The 16,567-nt window shown below is 48.5% G+C and overlaps 1 protein-coding gene and 1 long non-coding RNA gene across 5 annotated transcripts in view; both read left to right on the top strand.

The window, feature by feature from the left end:
- The window catches only part of DMPK (DM1 protein kinase), a 33,583-nt gene that overhangs the window by 14,758 nt on the left and 2,258 nt on the right, over positions 1-16,567 (top strand). Inside the window, exons 3-15 of one of the 4 annotated variants that reach the window (XM_087940203.1) lie at positions 143-234; positions 1,217-1,300; positions 2,424-2,519; positions 3,194-3,342; positions 4,147-4,240; positions 4,593-4,793; positions 5,833-6,096; positions 6,527-6,612; positions 10,077-10,182; positions 11,039-11,181; positions 13,401-13,498; positions 14,572-14,648; positions 14,993-15,073. In XM_087940203.1, coding sequence (XP_087796329.1) covers positions 143-234; positions 1,217-1,300; positions 2,424-2,519; positions 3,194-3,342; positions 4,147-4,240; positions 4,593-4,793; positions 5,833-6,096; positions 6,527-6,612; positions 10,077-10,182; positions 11,039-11,181; positions 13,401-13,498; positions 14,572-14,648; positions 14,993-15,073 — 1,571 coding nt within the window. The remainder of the gene's footprint in view (positions 1-142; positions 235-1,216; positions 1,301-2,423; positions 2,520-3,193; positions 3,343-4,146; positions 4,241-4,592; positions 4,794-5,832; positions 6,097-6,526; positions 6,613-10,076; positions 10,183-11,038; positions 11,182-13,400; positions 13,499-14,571; positions 14,649-14,992; positions 15,074-16,567) is intronic. The other 3 variants (XM_087940204.1, XM_087940206.1, XM_087940205.1) reach the window with 3 other exon arrangements.
- LOC148124988 (uncharacterized) lies at positions 15,143-16,300 on the top strand. Its single transcript, XR_015744876.1, has 2 exons — positions 15,143-15,687; positions 15,946-16,300. It is a non-coding gene; the product is annotated as an uncharacterized LOC148124988 (long non-coding RNA).

Below are 16,567 nucleotides of genomic sequence, written 5' to 3'. Positions count from 1 at the left end.
CAGGACCAGAAAGTGGTGAGATGGATTCTCGCATCTCCTCCTTCAACCTCTGCAGTTCAAGGTTCCGGGATACTTAATTTAATTACCCCCAAAATGGGCCTGACACGAAGAAACCCAGTAACGTCCTTCTCTTTCTCTCCAGCGGAGCCAGTCACCTCCCGATTAAAAGAGCTCCGGCTGCAGCGAGACGACTTTGAGATCCTAAAAGTGATCGGCCGAGGAGCTTTCAGTGAGGTGAGGAAGAAAGACCACCCATACTAGAAGGTAGCTTTAGAGACACACACACACACACACACACACACTCAAAGGGGGGGGGTCCAAGGGATGTCCTGGCTGGTAAAAACCAGTATTTGTGAGATGCCTCGGTTGTAGCAGAAGTGGCCCACTTCAGGGGGATGGAACGGTATGAAATTGAACTGTCCTTATATTTTAGGATTCCCCCACACACACAAAAAAAAATATTTTAGACAAGTCTGGGGTGATGGAAAGGAGGTTTGGAAGGATGCGCCCAGATCTGTCATAATGGGCTGAAGGAATAACCTTGAGGAGCAGAAGAAGATCTGTAACTAAGACAAGAGATAAAAGAAATCTGAGTCCCAGGGCAGAAAGGTAATCGGGGAAAGCGCCTCAGACTTGACCCTCCCTAGTTCTCGCATTCAGACAGGCAAGATGGATGCCGGCCTACCGAGGCGGAGCCCAATTTGGAAGCCAACGATGAGTAAGCTAAGACACAGGTGGTCAGACTTGCCACAAACTAAATAGAGACGATGATCCTTGGCTCCATTGGTTGGGAAAGGTATTTTTTTATTAGCGATCAAGCATATTGCAGTATATCAAAATCCCCAAGTTCTTCCTCCCCCCCGCCCTCCTTTAACTATCTCTCACGGCCCAGCCCAGTATCGCCAGTCAGGTTCAGGCAAGATGTTTTCCTAACGGACGGTCCCAAGTGTAGTTTGGTATGCAGTTCCCGCCTTCTTCCAGCCGGGAGACCTTGAGGCAGCTCCTTGGGGAGATGCAGCGTTTACTTTCGCTTCCCCAAACATTCCCGCCTGCCCCCCCTCCCCGTTCATTCCCTCTCCACACAGTTTGCGGCGGTCTTCTCTCCACATAGCGGCGAAGCACGAGCGAGCAAATGGAGGCAGCCGACAACGGGACTTTTATCATTTGTTTTCTCTTGCCTGTCTGTCTCTCTCTCTCGGCTGTTTTACCTGCGCAGGTGGCGGTGGTGAAGCAGAAAAGGACCTCCCAGGTGTACGCCATGAAAATAATGAATAAATGGGACATGTTGAAACGGGGAGAGGTAAGACGAAAGGCAGAACATCTGCCGAGCCATCGTGGCTACCTCGGCAGGATTTCCCTCTCGATCAAGGCCCGCTTCCGGTTTTGCATAAGTCCCTTCAGCCGGATTCCTTTATCATTTTGCTGCTCAAGAAGCCAAGAAAAATGGCCTCGGTTCGTTTTTCAACGCAGACTTTCTCAAGGGGTGCTTCTTTGGTGTCCCAACTTTTCCTGAAGAAAAGAGCGTAGCTTCCCACAACCGCAATTCAGACTGGAATTTTCATTGCTGATCAAGAGGCGCCTGATTTTTACGAGCTTTTTTTTTTTTTTGCCATGGTTGTTAAGCGAATCACTGCAGACGTTAAGTGAATCTGGCTTCCCCCATTGACTTTGCCGGCCAGAAGGTCGCCAAAGGAGATCAGAGGACCACAATACATCTCGGGGCCAAGTTGGTGCCCAAAGTTTGATCACGTGACCACAGAGAGGCTGCCACAGTTGTGTGGAATTGAGTACCTTTTTTCCAGTGACATTGGAACTTCAAATGGTCACTAAACAAATGCTTATAAGTTGAGGACGGCCTGTATTTCCCACGTCGATGGCGGGAAGGTTTTGTTTGACAATAGGGTGGCCTGAGACCAGGGGTGGGATTCTACTGGTTTGGATCGGTTCCATAGAACCGTTTGGTATGATTCTGCACAGAGCCCCAGGGAGCCAAAACACCCCCCAGGAGGTTTCCCTGAGGCCCAGAAGGCCTCCAAAATGGGGGGGGGGGGCTTCACAAAAAGCCACTCCCACCCAGTCACATGGCCACGCTCACCTAGCCACGCCCACAGAACCGGTTCTTACAAAATTTGAATCCCACCCCTGCCTGAGACCAACTAGAGCCGAGGCCTTCAACCTTGGCCACTTGAAGACTGGGGGACTTCAACTCCCAGCATTCCTCAGCTAACCTTAGCAACTTGAAGACTTGCTGAGGAACTCTGGGAGTTGCAGTCCACCAGTCTTAAAGGGGCCACGGTTGGAGACCCCTGGAATAAGAGAACTGTAGACAGAGCCTCACCCGCTCGTGTCCATCACGGTACAGCAGGAGGTTTGACAAGGGGATGTCCTTCTCTTTGAACCCTCAACTCTCTCTGCTCCTCCAGGTTTCCTGCTTCAGGGAGGAGAGGGACGTCCTGGTGAATGGGGACAAGCGCTGGATCACGCAGCTGCATTTTGCCTTCCAGGATGAGAATTACCTGGTGAGTCCTGCCGTAGCATCACGGGAGCATCACTTATTTCACACTTACGTGGAGGAGGCCAGCTCTGATTTACTTAGACCTCCGAGTTGCCTTAATAGAGGAGACAGGTGGTACGAAAATTTAAAATATTGTAACGTGATACTATACTATATCCTGTATTATATATATATATATATATATATATATATATATATATATATATACTAACTACAGAGTATATTGCATAGCATATAGTATATTATACCTAGTACCTAGTATAGTGCATAGCATAGCATAGATTATAGCCTATCGTGGAGAGGTGCGGTGGCCTAAAGGCAGAGCTCGATGCTAGGTAGAGGCAGATTATTTCTCTCTCTGGGCACCATGGGAATATTATCTGCTGAACAAAACTCTGCTCTGGTGACAGGAAGGGCATCCAGCCAGTAAACACTCAGCTCCACTCAGTTGCCCAGACTCCACCCCGCAAGGCATTATGGGATCATTAAAAGAAGATAGCATATAGTATAGAGTACATAGCCTAGAATATACTCTGTACTATAACCTACCCTAGATTACTACCCTATAATTATACCAGACTAGGGTTGAGTCTGTACTATGATGGAGATGTCAACCCACTTTCCGAAGAACGGAATCGTCATTCCTCCTCGGTTTGTTCTCCTTCTGCCTCTCTCTAGTACCTGGTGATGGACTACTACGTTGGGGGTGACCTCCTCACCCTGCTGAGCAAGTTTGGCGATTGCATCCCGCTGGAGATGGCCCGGTTCTACTTGGCTGAGATGGTGATGGCCATTGACTCCATTCACAGCATGGGATACGTGCACAGGTACATAGGCTGGGGGTCGGGGGGTGGGTGGGTTCTGAGGAAGCAGAGGCTGCTCCGTGAAACGTTTGCAACCTCCAGAACCTGCTTGTTCTGCTCATTGTTCTCTGCGTGGTATAAAGCAGACAGAGTAACTCCACAAAACATCCATAATGGAGTCTTTTTTATTGGTACATCGGGTATCCTCATAACTCACATTTGTGACAAAGTTCTTCTTAATGTCCAATCCTTTGCATATCCGTCTTGTAGTGTATTAAGGTTTGGGTCAAAACACACACCTGGGAAATCCCAAATCTGAAAGTTCCGGTTTCCCTCCAATAAGTAAAAAATTACAAATCCACCCCCCCCTGCACCCATCGTCGCATCACATGCCCCAATCACTATCCATCCCAACTTGAGACTTCCCTTCACCCAGGTGCAGAGATAACATGACCTTGACTTAGAAAAAGAATGCTATTATGTCTAACCACATACGCTCCAAGAAATTTCTCCCCTCCCATTTTCCCAGGCTCAGGAATGGGGCAGCGTGGAAGCTTCTGGTGCTAATATGGCTTCCGAAGCTGACACAAAGTCAATGGGGGAAGCCCCATTCACTTAGCAACCGTGTGGCTAACTTTAACAGCTGCAGTGATTCACTTAACAACCGGGGCAAGGAAGTTCATAAAATGGGCCGAAACTCACTCAACAAGCCCCGCTTAGCATCATTGATTTGGGGGTGTAAGCCGAGGATCAGCTGTATGTCCCGCGTTCGCTTGTATTTTTCCCTCCCATCCTTCTCGGCCATCATCTCCGCTCTCTGCCTGACAGGGACATCAAACCCGACAACATCCTTCTCGATCGGTGCGGCCACATCCGGCTGGGGGACTTTGGATCCTGTCTGAAGCTTCGAGAAGACGGGACGGTGAGGCTGCCAACCGAGTGGGGAGGGCAACTCCAAGGAGCGCGGATTTGACGAAGGGAAAATAAAAATAACCATCATGGCTTAATGGTGGCCAAGGGGGCGTGGTTTTGACCCCAAGACCTTTCTGATTACCTCTCAAAGCTACACACACACAAACTATGATTGCCAATGGAGGGTTTGTGCTTCAAGGCAGTCTGGCAGGGGCAGCTGAGGGGGGGGTCCCCCTTCTGTCTCCTCCTACCTCCCATTTGCGGACTTTCCAACCCCCCAAACCTGGCCCATATCTGAAACAGGATAGGTGGCAGTTCGGACGCTGGTTCCGAGGTTCTCACCTGCATTCTCACGGTGGCAGGTCTGTTCCACAGTGGCAGTGGGCACCCCAGATTACCTCTCCCCGGAGATCTTGCAAGCGGTGGAAGATGGGCTTCATTCCTATGGCACAGAATGTGACTGGTGGTCTCTGGGCATTTTTGCCTATGAGATGTTCTTTGGGCACACGCCCTTCTTTGCCGACTCCGTCGTGGAGACCTACGGCAAGATTCTGCACTTCAAGGTTGGTGGCCGGAGGGCAACCAGATGGATTGGGAGGGAGGGATGGTTTGAGGTGCCCCATTGCTGGGCCGAGAGGTGGATGGTAACCTGTTCCGCTGATAAGAGGAGAAACTTTGCGGCTTGGCGTTGAACTGTGGGGTCCTTGGTGGTCTCTGAGCTGGCAGTAGCACTTAGACTTATATACTGCTTTATAGTGCTTTGCAGCCCCCGCTAAGCGGTTTACAGAGTCAGGGTCTTGACCCCAGCCATCTGGGTCCTCATTTGACCCGCCTCGGAAGGAGGGAAGGCTGAGTCAACCTGGAGCTGGTCAGAATCAAACTGCTGGCAATGAGCAGAGTCAGCCTGCAATACTGCATTCTAACAGGAAGGAAGGAAGGAAGGAAGGAAGGAAGGAAGGAAGGAAGGAAGGAAGGAAGGAAGGAAGGAAGGAAGGAAGATAGCAGTAGCCCTTAGACTTATACACCGCTCTACAGTGCTTTTTCAGCCCTCTCTAAGCAGTTTACAGAGTCAGCCTCTTGCCCTCAACCATCTGGGTCCTCATTTTACCCGCCTCGGAAGGATGGAAAGCTGAGTCAACCTGGAGCCTGGTGGGATTTGAACTGCCAAACTGCAGGCAGCTGGCAGCCAGCAGAAGTAGCTTGCAGTACTGCACTCTAACCCCTGTGCCACCGAGGCTCATAGTTAGGTGGTTTTCCTGCAGACGTTTCAATTACCTAACTAGGTAACATAATCAGTGGTAGAAGGTAATGGGATTTGTGGAGAGGGGGAGGAGAACTGTGGGGTCTTTGGTGATCTTTGAGCCTCGGTTTTCTTGCAGACGTTTCATGACCCAACCAGGTAACATCCTCAGTGCTGGTGGGGGGGGGGTGGAGTGGAGAAAGAGAAGAACTGTGGGATTCTTGGTCTTCTCTGAGCTTGCTGGATTTCTTGCAGACGTCTCATTACCAAACTAGCTAACGTCATCAGTGCATACCCCATACCCTGTTCCGCTTTCCCTTACTTGTTGCTTCCTCCTTTCTCCCAATGTTCGTTTCTCCAAGGAGCATCTCCGCTTCCCTCTCTCGGCCCCAGAGTTCCCCGCGGAAGCCCAGGCCTTAATCGAAGGGCTGATCTGTGCCCGGGAGACCCGTCTGGGACGCAACGGAGTCCAGGACTTCAAGGAGCACCCGTTCTTCGTCGGCCTCGACTGGCAGGGCCTGCGGGACTGCAGCCCGTCCTTCGTGCCCGAGTTCGCCAACGCCACCGACACGTGCAACTTCGACGTGGTGGACGACTGTCTCACCGACATGGTGAGAGGGGGAGGGGTACGTGAGCTCTTCTTCTTACTCTTCTCCCCTTTTCCTCTCGGCTGTACCTGGGGTCTGTCCTAGTCATGTCAGCGTTCCAGCAACCCTCCATGCCGCCCAATAACTCCGAGAGAGACATCTTCTCAAAGGTGTTCTGACCCAGGCTTCCTTCGAATGAAGAAAACACGCGGTGTGTAAAAGCAAACCTTTTTCAATGCGACGCTGGGAATTATTTGCATTCAAGCTCATTAAACAAAATTGCCTGAGATAAGAGATGGTTTCAACAACTCGATATCTAGAAAAACCCTTCCCCCCCACATCTAAAAGAAAGACCCCACCACCACCTCTTATATCAGGGACGCTGCCTTTTTCAGTTCTGGTCCTCTCGGCTAAACGCTCCGCTGCTCTGACTGGAAATGTTCCTCCTTCCCTCCTTCTCTTTTCCCAGGAGACCCTGTGGGACGTCATTGAGACCTCTCCCCTCGGAGTGCAGCTGCCCTTTGTGGGGTACTCCTACACTTACACAGCTGTGAAGTAAGAAGCGTTTTTTGGGGTCACCCTTTTGTACTTTGCAAAGGTTGTGTTAAGTTTGTCCTAAAAGGCTAGGCTGGGCAGCTCGCAACCGGAAAGTTTCTTCCTGGTGTCGATTTCCATGATAGTTCTGGATCCAAAGATTTTTCTCAGCAGTTTCTCCACCTGCAGAACTGTTATCACCTTGCAGGCGCTTCTAGGGCAGAGTTTCTCCATCTCAGCAACTTGGAGACGGGTGGACTTCAACTCCCAGAATTCCCCAGCCGTCATTCTAGTGAACTTTTAAGATGGGTGGGCTTCAACTCCCAGAATTCCCCAGCTGTCATTCTAATGAACTTTTAAGATGGGTAGACTCCAATTCCCAGAATTCCCCAGCTGTCATTCTAATGAACTTTTAAGATGGGTGGACTTCAATTCCCAGAATTCCCCAGGTGTTATTCTAGTAAACTTTTAAGATGGGTGGACTTCAATTCCCAGAATTCCCCAGCTGTCATTCTAATGAACTTTTAAGATGGGTGGGCTTCAATTCCCAGAATTCCCCAGCTGTCATTCTAATGAACTTTTAAGATGGGTAGACTCCAATTCCCAGAATTCCCCAGGTGTTATTCTAGTAAACTTTTAAGATGGGTGGACTTCAATTCCCAGAATTCCCCAGGTGTTATTCTAGTAAACTTTTAAGACGGGTGGACTTCAATTCCCAGAATTCCCCAGCTGTCATTCTAATGAACTTTTAAGATGGGTGGACTTCAATTCCCAGAATTCCCCAGCTGTCATTCTAATGAACTTTTAAGATGGGTAGACTCCAATTCCCAGAATTCCCCAGGTGTTATTCTAGTAAACTTTTAAGATGGGTGGACTTCAATTCCCAGAATTCCCCAGCTGTCATTCTAATGAACTTTTAAGACGGTGGACTTCAATTCCCAGAATTCCCCAGCTGTCATTCTAATGAACTTTTAAGATGGGTGGACTTCAATTCCCAGAATTCCCCAGCTGTCATTCTAATGAACTTTTAAGGGGTGGACTTCAATTCCCAGAATTCCCCAGCTGTCATTCTAATGAACTTTTAAGATGGGTGGACTTCAATTCCCAGAATTCCCCAGGTGTTATTCTAGTAAACTTTTAAGACGGGTGGACTTCAATTCCCAGAATTCCCCAGCTGTCATTCTAATGAACTTTTAAGATGGGTGGGCTTCAATTCCCAGAATTCCCCAGCTGTCATTCTAATGAACTTTTAAGATGGGTAGACTCCAATTCCCAGAATTCCCCAGGTGTTATTCTAGTAAACTTTTAAGATGGGTGGACTTCAATTCCCAGAATTCCCCAGCTGTCATTCTAATGAACTTTTAAGACGGGTGGACTTCAATTCCCAGAATTCCCCAGCTGTCATTCTAATGAACTTTTAAGATGGGTGGACTTCAATTCCCAGAATTCCCCAGCTGTCATTCTAATGAACTTTTAAGACGGGTGGACTTCAATTCCCAGAATTCCCCAGCTGTCATTCTAATGAACTTTTAAGCGGGTGGACTTCAATTCCCAGAATTCCCCAGCTGTCATTCTAATGAACTTTTAAGATGGGTGGACTTCAATTCCCAGAATTCCCCAGCTGTCATTCTAATGAACTTTTAAGATGGGTGGACTTCAATTCCCAGAATTCCCCAGCTGTCATTCTAATGAACTTTTAAGACGGGTGGACTTCAATTCCCAGAATTCCCCAGCTGTCATTCTAATGAACTTTTAAGATGGGTGGACTTCAATTCCCAGAATTCCCCAGGTGTTATTCTAGTAAACTTTTAAGACGGGTGGACTTCAATTCCCAGAATTCCCCAGCTGTCATTCTAATGAACTTTAAGATGGGTGGACTTCAATTCCCAGAATTCCCCAGGTGTTATTCTAGTAAACTTTTAAGAGGTGGACTTCAATTCCCAGAATTCCCAGCTGTCATTCTAATGAACTTTTAAGATGGGTGGACTCCAATTCCCAGAATTCCCCAGGTGTTATTCTAGTAAACTTTTAAGATGGGTGGACTTCAATTCCCAGAATTCCCCAGCTGTCATTCTAATGAACTTTTAAGACGGGTGGACTTCAATTCCCAGAATTCCCCAGCTGTCATTCTAATGAACTTTTAAGACGGGTGGACTTCAATTCCCAGAATTCCCCAGCTGTCATTCTAATGAACTTTTAAGATGGGTGGACTTCAATTCCCAGAATTCCCAGGTGTTATTCTAGTAAACTTTTAAGACGGGTGGACTTCAATTCCAGAATTCCCAGCTGTCATTCTAATGAACTTTTAAGATGGGTGGCTTAATTCCCAGAATTCCCAGGTGTTATTCTAGTAAACTTTTAAGAGGGTGGACTTCAATTCCCAGAATTCCCAGCTGTCATTCTAATGAACTTTTAAGATGGGTGCACTTCAATTCCCAGAATTCCCCAGGTGTCATTCTAATGAACTTTTAAGATGGGTGGACTTCAATTCCCAGAATTCCCCAGCTGTCATTCTAATGAACTTTTAAGATGGGTGGACTTCAATTCCCAGAATTCCCCAGCTGTCATTCTAATGAACTTTTAAGACGGGTGGACTTCAATTCCCAGAATTCCCCAGCTGTCATTCTAATGAACTTTTAAGACGGGTGGACTTCAATTCCCAGAATTCCCCAGCTGTCATTCTAGTGAACTTTTAAGATGGGTGGACTTCAATTCCCAGAATTCCCCAGCTTTACGGCCTTGGTGGGAGGGCAAGTCCTCCACCTGCTTTCCAGTGAAACCCAGAAGAGCCATGAAGCTCTGATTTCGGTCCCAAGAACTGGGCCAGAAATTTAAACAAGCCCAGCAGGGTTGGTGGGCTGGCTCTTGTCCTATGCCACCTCTGCTATTGTGGGATGGATTTTGATGTATTTTTACTTTCCCAGAGGTTTTAGGACAATTGTTTTCTTGTTAGCCACCTGGGGTTATATAACGTGACAACCAGCCACAAATCTCTTCTCCGTCAGTAAATAAAATAAACCCAGCCGTGGAGAGGACCAACTGGAGACCCAGGGAGTCCTCCACTTACAACCACCACGGAGCCTAGATTTTCCATTGTTAAGCGAGACAGGCGTTAAGCCAATTTGGGGCCTGTTTACAACCTGTCTTGGCACAGTGAACCCCCTGCAGCTGTTAGGTTAGTCCCCCACAGCTGTTAAGCGGGATCCGGCTTCCCCATTAACTTTGCTAGCCAGGTCGTCGCAAAAGGGAACCCCATGACCGTGGGACCCTGCAACTGTCATAAGTACACGCCAGTTGCCAAGCGTCTGAAGTTTGATCCCATAACCACAGAGTAAGGGTGAAAAACAGTTGTAAGTCCCTTTTTTTCCCCCAGTGCCGTTATAACGCCAAACAGCCACTAAAGGGGTGGTTGTAAGCCGAGGACTCCACGTAGAGATGTCGTGGGCTTGAGAGACGATGTCTGTGAGAATCTCCTTTTCTCCCAGACAGAAAGACCCCCAGGAAAGTGACCCCGGGCCCATCGCCATGGAGGTTGACCCTGCTGGGAAGAGGCCACCAGGCGGAGCCCAGGAGACGCCCCCAGGGGAGCTGGTAGGTGGACGGAGGGGAATTCTCCACCACGCCTCACTGCAGGTAGCATGGCGGCCATCGCTTGTTTATTATTTGAGGGGGGCGAGGCCAATAAGTAAGCGAAATAAATTGGAAGCTTTCAAAAAAAAGAACATTAAGTGGCATTTCGCAGACCTGCGTGCAAAACTAAAATAGAGAAGGGGGGAAGAGAAAAGGGGACAGCATAGGAGAGGAGAGGAAAGGGGAGAGAAGAAGAGAGGAAAAGGGAGAAAGGGAGGAGAGGAGAAAAGAAGAGAGGGAAAAAGAGAAGAGAAAAGGGGAGAGGAGAGAAAAAGGGAGAAGAGGAGAGGAGAAAAGGAGAAGAGAGAAAAGAAGAGAGGAGGAAAGAGAAGAGATCAGGGGATAAAAGGAGAGGAGAGAGAGAGAAAGGGGAGAGGAAAAGGGAGAAAGGAGGAGAGGAGAAAAGAAGAGAGGGAAAAAGAGAAGAGAAAAGGGGAGAGGAGAGAAAAGGGAGAAGAGGAGAGGAGAAAAGGAGAAGAGAGAAAAGAAGAGAGGAGGAAAGAGAAGAAAGAAAGATAAAAGGAGAGGAGAGGAGAGAAAAGGGGAGAGGAAAAGGGAGAAAAGGAGGAGAGGAGAAAAGAAGAGAGGAAAAAAGAGAAGAGAAAAGGGGAGAGGAGAGAAAAAGGGAGAAGAAGAGTAGATAAAAGGAGAGAAGAAGAGAAAAGGAGACGAAAGGAGGAGATTGCCTGAGACTGAAATGCTGGGTTTTATGAACCTGATCAGAGGCGCAGCGGAGGCCTACATAGAGATGGGGGTGGGTGGGGGGGGGAGATGCTCCGTTCTGCGTTGTGCAACCCCCGCTTGTCTTTCCCGCTAGGCCTGCAAACTGCCCGACGGGCCAAAGCCGGAGCAGCCCCCGTTTCTCGAACTGCAGGCGGCCTTGGAGGCGGAACTGAAGAGCCGGGAGCGGTTGTGTCAAGAGCTCAGCGTGGTCAAGGTGGCCAACCAGACTTTCGCCAGGTGAGTTGAAGAGGGGGTCAATCCAGGCCAATCCCCTAAGAAGATGAAGTATCATTAGGCTCCACATTCTGACAGAATCCAGAGGAGCTTTGGCACAATTATGGGGAGGGGCTCATATCCCTCCAGAGGATCCAGTCATACAAAAAACACTGGAATGCGCTGGATAAGCTCACGTTGGAAAGGAAAGTGTCAGGTCCCAGAAGTTTCCCCGAGCCATGGAGATGCCAAAGAGTAAGACTCAAAGCTTGCAAAAGTAACAGTTTTTTTAAATTCTTTGGCCAAAGCCAAAAGTTTGGGTGAATACTAAGTACAAAACATGCAGACTAAAATGCATGTAAGGAATAGCCACATCTTGCAAGAGTGGCTCAGAGTATTATATACGTACGTTTTACGCCGATAGAAACTCAAGTTTACCCAATCAGAGACAAAGGTTTGATACCAATGTGGGCAACGCCTCGCCCACGCCTTCCCCTTCCTCCTCCATGGAGCCTTCTTTGTCCGGGCTCCGTCCACGCTTTGTTATTTTACACAGTCTCCCTCGTCCTTGTGTATTCATACTCCCGGGCAGCCCCCCACCATCTATGGAGCAGAATGTTCCTGGGAATTGTCTCCAAGGATCTATCTAGCTCCGAAGCAAATTGCGGAGGCGAGAAAGCAGATAGAAAAGGAAACAATTCTCTTACAGAATGAATTCCTAACAAATGATTCCCATCCTTAGCCAAATAGGGCAAGCAACTTCTCTAACAGAGGCCAAGAGCAAAGGTTAGATTGATTCGTGTCCATATGTCCTTTCAAAAGACAAAGAGGATTTCGATTATTACACAACGTGGGATAAATGGTGCGAGTGGTTAAAAAAATAGATCTAAAGATTAGGAAGGGCGGATGAATGTAAATAAAACAAGAGACCTTAAAACAGATTATCAGCGTAGATGTGTATATAATAAGGTATGTAAGATTTATGTATTTGTCGATGCCAAAATGCTGTAACGAATATAAATAAGATTTGTAGTTTCTGAAAACTGCAATAAAAAGAATTAAAAAGGAAGAAAGGAGAAGAAGAGACGGGGAGATCCGGGGTCCCCAAAAGTCAAAATTTTTGATCCTGCCTGGCCATTGTTTTGACTTTTGAATCATCCCCCCTGGACAACCCCTTGGGGGAGGAGGAGGAGGAGGAGGAGGAGGAGGCATCAGGGAGGGATCCAGGAGAGACTTAGAAGGCAACAAAAGACCAGTTTATTTTATTTTATTTGTTTACTGAATTTATATTGCCGCCTGTTTGCCCATGGCGACTCAAGACGGCTTACAGAATATAAAACCACGTTTAAATAAACAATAAAAACAAGCAAAAAGAATCAACTAAATTAATATAGTAAAATAGAACAAAATCACCCCCAACTCCCACCCAGCCCTCTGCCCTCGAGACACATGAGCCATTAGATGGGCTCCATCCTGCTCTGAGTCAGCCTCGACTTCCCCAGGCCCGCTGGCAGAAGCAGGTCTTCAGTGCCTTCCGGATGTCAACTCATCAAACATTTTGTATATACCTTTTAGTTGCCAACAGAAAGAAGGAAGCGGGGGGCAGTTTCAAAGAGCAGGCGGCAGTGTGGAATCGAAAGTACATTCCATTCATATTTTCTTCAAAGACTGATTCCATGACTGAAGCTTCTGTCGAGCAAAAATCTAATTGGAGAGCATGATTGATGACTCTTGGCTATGGACGTTTTTCGTTGGATGATACACCCGGGGGGTGGGGGGGAAAAGCAGGATGAAGGGTGACAGTGAATTATGTATCTCAGAGTTGGCTACGCCCAGGTTAGTGCCGGACGTAGAATGGTAGTTTCAAATAAATATTTTTTTAGTTTTGGGAGTATGGCTCGAGGCTCATGATTTAATTGGAGTAACTGCCAGAGTATTAGAGAGGAGGCCATTCTAATCTCTGGGGGTTGGGAGGTGGTGTTCCAGGGAGAGGGAGCCACCACAGAGAAGGCCCTTCTTCTGGGGTCCCACCAGGTGTATCTCCTCGGGGATGGGACCCACAACGTTCCCTCTCTGTTCTAATGGGTCAGGTAAGAGACAGTCCCACCTTGGTAATTTGGTAAGACTTGTGGACTTCAACTGCCACCTAATTCCCCAGCCAGCATGACTGGCTCCCCCAAAGACCCCAACTTTCTGTTGACAGTCTTTTTTCTCCCTTCCCCCCCCCTTCTCCCCCTCCCCAGCCAGCTAAAGGACGCCGAGAGCCGGAATGTGGAACTGGAAGCTCAGATCCAACGCTTGAAGGAGCAGATCGAAGGCATGAAAGCGACATCTCAGCAGGGCAAGTCTACTGTTCCCCTGTAGACTCTTCCCCGTCCTCATCAGTTCTGGCCTTACGCTCCCCGGGGAAACTTGGGGCACCCCAAAAGGACAGGGAGTCCTCGACTTATTGGTTTGGTGCAGAGGTCTCCTTTTAAGACCTGCGGACTTCCACTCCCAGAATTCCCCAGCCAGCTATGACCTGGGCTGGATGACATCATCAAGCAGGTGACATCACTGGGGCTTCGACCGGTTCCTTCTAGTACAGGGGTCTCCAAGTTGGCGCTTTAAGACTGGTGGACTTCAACTCCCAGAATTCTCCGGCCGGAGAATTCTGGGAGTTGAAGTCCACCAGTCTTAAAGCGCCAACTTTGGGGACCCCTGGTTAATGACCGTTCAAGCAACAACAGCACTGAAAAGAGACTTGTGGCCAGTTTTCCCTCTAATGGCCACGGTAGCATCCCAGTGGCCATAGGATCACATTAAAACGCTCGGCAACTGGCATGTTATGCCCGCTGGTTGCACTTTCTCGGGTCACGTGGTCATCGTTTCTGAGCGTCGTGGTGGCCTAGCGATGAAGCTCATCGCCTCCTGTTCGGAAAGGTTGAGAGAGTTCAATCCTAGGTGGTGGCAGATTATTTCTCTCCCTGGAGGCAAAGAAGAAAAAAAAAATCTGCTGCTAACTCCGCATAGGTGTCAGGAAGGGCATCCGGGCGGTCAACGCTCAGCTCCATCCAGTCGTCCCGACTCTCCCCTGAATGACTTAAGGGATGAGAGTCGTAAAAGGGAGTATGGGGCCGTCGCTTCTACTTTCCCAGCCAAGCAACGTCAAGGGGCCAGAAGCCAGATTCGCTTAACGACCGCATGACTCACTTAACAACTGCAGTGACTTGCTTAATAACGGTGGCCACAAAGCTCACCGTATGGGAGGAAAATCCACTCAATGGTGAAGAGAGGATCCCTAGCATGGAATGCGCGATGCTTTGGTGCTTTGGAGTGCAGTGACGGTCGCATGCCCGGCGCATTTGAGCATGGATGCATGTCCCGGCCCCCTGCCGAGAGGCCCTCGGCTCCACGTTTTTCTTTTCCTTCCAGCTGCTTTTGGCTGGAGCCCATCCGGGCCCCCCAACCTCAGCCAGCCTTCCTTGCCCTGCGTGGAACGGCCAGCCCATGTAAGCCTCTGCGGGGAGGGGGGAAAAAAGAGGGGGGGGATTTAGGAGGGAAGGAGACCCATTTGGGCTTTCTTTGCCGGGATTTTAGGGGGTGTGTGTGGCCCCTTTTCCTGGACTCTGCGCTCTTCCTTCCCCCATGTGAACAGTTTAACAGAGCCATCGGCTCCGTTAGGAACAGGAGAAAATGGCATTTTCTTTTCAAAAGGACTAGGAACTTGGTCTTGCGAACGTTCTGCAAGGAATAGAGGCCACCAGGCGGGTGTTTCTCTTTCCCCCTCCCTTTCCCGGCCTCGTCGGTGGACGCTGCCACCCCACCGGGGTTGACCTCTGCTTTCTCTTTTCAGCAAAGTGGCACCATGGCATCCCGGCTCTGTGAATACCCGCTGGTGGTACCTCTGTACCGGCACTTGCTGCTTTTTTCGAGGGTACGCACGCCGCTTCCTTTTCTTGGCTCCGGGCACGGTGCATGCCTTCAGCTCATTGTGGGGTCTGTGTCCGTTTTCTTTCCCCTTCCTTCGTGGATAGAGAGTCTGGGGGCACCAGCAGAACTTGGAAGCCCATCATCAGTCTGTGCCCCATACACCCGGGGCCCTCCTGTTGTGCTGTCTCTACCTGATTGACTGGTCTGCTAGGCCAGGGGTCTCCAACCTTGGCAACTTTAAGACTTGTGGACTTCAACTCCCAGAATTCCTCAGCCAGCTTTGCTGGCTGAGGAATTCTAGCAGTTAAAGGTCCACAAGTCTTAATGTTGAATTCTGGGAGTTGAAGTCCACAAGGCTTAAAAGTTGAGTTCTGGGAGTTGAAGTCCACAAGGCTTAAAAGTTGAGTTCTGGGAGTTGAAGTCCCAAGTCTTAATGTTGAATTCTGGGAGTTGAAGTCCACAAGGCTTAAAAGTTGAATTCTGAGAGTTGAAGTCCACAAGTCTTAAAGTTGAATTCTGGGAGTTGAAGTCCACAAGTCTTAAAGTTGAATTCTGGGAGTTGAAGTCCACAAGGCTTAAAAGTTGAATTCTGGGAGTTGAAGTCCACAAGGCTTAAAAGTTGAATTCTGGGAGTTAAAAGTCCACAAGTCTTAAAGTTGAATTCTGGGAGTTGAAGTCCACAAGTCTTAAAGTTGAATTCTGAGAGTTGAAGTCCACAAGGCTTAAAAGTTGAATTCTGGGAGTTAAAAGTCCACAAGTCTTAAAGTTGAATTCTGGGAGTTGAAGTCCACAAGGCTTAAAAGTTGAATTCTGGGAGTTAAAAGTCCACAAGTCTTAAAGTTGAATTCTGGGAGTTGAAGTCCACAAGTCTTAAAGTTGCCAAGGTTGGAGACTCCTGTGCTAGGCTGCCTTCACTGCAGCTTTGTTCTGGCTTTAAGAATCTGGAGTCCAAAAATTGTGGAATTGTAAGATGGGCCAACTCACGAGTGTTGGAAGGGACCTTGGAGGTCTTCTAGTCCAACCCCCTTCCCAAGCAGGAGACCTTATACTGTTTTCAGACAAATGGTAGTCCAGTCTCTTCTGAAGAAAACCTCTAGTCTTCCTAGATGGGGGTTGAAAAGCCCATCTAGTCCATCATTCTCTCCCCCACCCTCACACCAATATTCCACGGCCCCCGGACCTTATAACCTCTGACCCCGGAAGGAATATATTTAAGGAAGCTGACTTTGAAGCTGTTTGTTTGTGATACTCTCTGTGTCTCACAGAACTTTCTATCCATAAATGGTTCTCTCCTTCGTCCTTTCCACCAAAATTTCTCTCCCTCCCAATCGTTTTATAAGTGTCTCCTCTGTGTTCCTCTCCCCCTCACCTTCCAGTTCTTTCTCAAGTTCAAAACTCTCCCAACATTTGCAAGTTTTTCTTTTTCAGAACGTGGCTGGGATGGATGGTTTGAGGTGGCTCTTCTAGCTATTTTGGCCAGCTTGAGTATAGACCTTTT

This window comes from Pseudonaja textilis, chromosome 10 (assembly GCF_049901715.1).
Source record: "Pseudonaja textilis isolate UNSWEBS1 chromosome 10, rPseTex1.2, whole genome shotgun sequence".
NCBI classification, from domain to species: domain Eukaryota; kingdom Metazoa; phylum Chordata; class Lepidosauria; order Squamata; family Elapidae; genus Pseudonaja; species Pseudonaja textilis.
The sequence above is the reverse complement of the archived record's forward strand: the minus strand, read 5'-3'. Positions and strand labels throughout refer to the sequence as shown.